At 44.2% G+C, this 2,696-nt stretch overlaps 1 protein-coding gene across 1 annotated transcript; it reads left to right on the forward strand.

Annotated features, from left to right (window-relative positions):
• The first annotated feature begins 1,502 nt into the window (after positions 1 to 1,502).
• LOC118734964 lies at positions 1,503 to 2,018 on the forward strand. Its single transcript, XM_036464558.1, has one exon. The coding sequence runs from the start codon at positions 1,503 to 1,505 to the stop codon at positions 2,016 to 2,018; it is 516 nt and encodes a 171-aa protein (XP_036320451.1).
• The last annotated feature ends 678 nt before the right edge of the window (positions 2,019 to 2,696 follow it).

The raw sequence follows: 2,696 nt of genomic DNA on the forward strand, positions 1-2,696 counted from the left end.
CTTCAGTTCCCTATAACGGTCCCACATGGCTCGCGTTGCGCCCGATCGCAGCGTGGCCCTGTAGGCGGCATCTTTTTTCTCTGCGGCTTCTTGACATTCCTCATCGTACCAGTTGTTCTTTCGGGCTCGCTGAAATCCAACTACTTCTTCGGCGGCGGTACTTAATGATCGGGAAATGTGGTTCCACTGCTCGCGTACGTCGGATTGTTGAAGAGTGCTCTCAGAGAGCAGGTGTGTGAGTCGAGTGGCGAATAAATTGGCCGTCTGTTGTGATTGCAGCTTTTCGACGTTAAGCTTTCCTTGCATTGTTGGGCGCACATTTTTTGCTGCACAGAGGCGGGTGCGTATCTTGGCTACAACAAGATAGTGATCCGAGTCGATGTTTGGCCCTCGGAGTGTACGTACGTCCAAAACGCTTGAAGCATGCCTTCCGTCTATCACAACATGATCGATTTGGTTTCTCGTTTTTCGATCTGGAGACAGCCATGTAGCTTGGTGGATGTTCTTATGCTGGAACCTAGTACTACATATTACCATATTTCGGGCCCCGGCGAAGTCGATCAGCCTCAGTCCGTTATCGGACGTTTCGTCGTGGAGGCTGAATTTTCAGACAGTGGCGCCAAAGATCCCTTCCTTGCCCACCTTGGCATTAAAATCGCCAAGCACGATTTTGACATCGTGTCGGGGGCAGCGCTCATATGTACGTTCCAAGCGCTCATAGAAGAGATCCTTGGACGCCTCATCCTTCTCTTCCGTCGGGGCATGGGCGCAGATGAGCGAGATGTTGAAGAATCTAGCTTTGATGCGGATTGTGGCTAGACGTTCGTCCACCGGGGTGAACGCCAGTACTCGGCGACGGAGTCTCTCTCCTACCACGAATCCAACACCGAATTTGTGCTCCTTTACGTGGCAACTGTAGTAGACGTCGCAAGGCTTCACGCTTACTTTACCTTGCCCCGTCCATCGCATTTCTTGGATGGCGGTGATGTCAGCCTTTGTCTTCCCGAGGACATCAACCAGCCGGGCAGAGGCACCTTCCCCATTAAGGGTCCGGATATTCCAGGTGCATACCCTTAAATCATAGTCCTTTATACGTTTGCCGTGGTCGTCATCAGAAAAAGGGGGTCTCATCCGAGGCTTGTTGGAATTTTTCATTGGGCGGGGTTTTAACGTGGCGGGACCCAAACCCAGCGCACGCGAAGTTTTACGCCTTCTCACTTTAGCTCGCTCCCAAACGGGTGTTTGGTTGCTACCCAGAGGATACGTGGATATAAATATCCGGACGTTGTGAGCTGCGATTTGAACCGTACGCACAAGAATCGCTTCTGGCCACTCCCAGGTGAATGGCAGTCAAAAGTTTTGCACTTCTGCGCACGGAACCATCCTCCATGCGTGTTCAGTTGCACAATAATCGATTTGAAGATCGGTTCTCGAAGCAATTGTTAGAGGTCGGAAATGGCAAAGTTCGAATCAATTCTCCAATTAAAAGAAAAATTGATTGAATGCGTGTTTCCAAATATTGCTCAAAATTACCTGTATCACGATTGGTTGAGAGAACGCGCAATACCGGCACCAAAAATGTGCATGTCAATTATACCAATTATCAAATTCTAGAAAAATTGCCGTATGAAGTGACAACATATAAATCTGTTGACAACGCAATGAATCAAGATGACGCAGTGAATTATCCAGTCGAATTTTTGAATTCAATGGAACCGCCTGGTATGCCACCATATTGTTTGAATTTAAAGGTCGGCTCATCAATTATTTTACTACGGAATGTAAATGCTCCAAAACTGTGTAATGGCACAAGACTGGCAGTAAAAAAATTGATGACGAATTTAGTTGAAGCAACAATACTGACTGGCAAAGCGAAAGGTGAAATTGTGCTCATGCCACGTATTCCACTGATAAAAACAGACATGACGTTTGAATTCAAGCGTTTGCAATTCCCAGTGCGTCTAGCATTTGCCATGTCCGTCAACAAGGCGGACAAACTCTTCAAGTATTCGGATTGAATTTGGAGGAGCCGTGCTTTTCGCACGGACAGCTATATGTGGCCTGTTCAAGAGTTGGCATTCCAAATTGTTTATTTATTCATACCCACGATGGAAAAACAAAAAATGTTGTATATCCAAATGTGTTGGAATAAGATTAAAAATAAAGAATCAAACATTTTGAAATAAAACAAATGATAAATTTTCATATAGAAAAATTCCAGGATTTTTCATCAATTTTCCAATATTTGGTGTAGAGAAGCACACCGGGGTACCGCTAGTTTTTCTATAAATTCAATGCCCATCGATGTTATTGATACGTTACAAATGCAATCTTAGACCTCAAACCAAGCTTTAATTATAACTCTAACGGGTTTCCCCCAATATTTTTTATTCGCTGTGTGGAAAATGTAGTAAAAACAATTACCACACTCTTTAAAACATGTTTGAGACTGAGAACGTTTTTAGACTGTTGGAAGATGTGTGCTATTGAACCTATCTTTAAATCTGGCGACAAAAGTTTCATTTCCAACTATCGAGCTATAGTAAGGCGTTTTTTTCAAAATCTTTGATCATATCTTATATATAAAAATAAGTGCACGTTTTTGGTGTGACCTCATAACTTGAAAACGGCTTCACCGAATTCAACCAAATTTATGTGGCATATTCGATCTATCAAGCAGGTGGTTTATGCGAAGT

The sequence above is a fragment of the Rhagoletis pomonella genome, unplaced genomic scaffold, assembly GCF_013731165.1.
Source record: "Rhagoletis pomonella isolate Grant_MI unplaced genomic scaffold, Rhpom_1.0 Rhpom_scaffold_00003, whole genome shotgun sequence".
In the NCBI taxonomy this organism is placed as follows: domain Eukaryota; kingdom Metazoa; phylum Arthropoda; class Insecta; order Diptera; family Tephritidae; genus Rhagoletis; species Rhagoletis pomonella.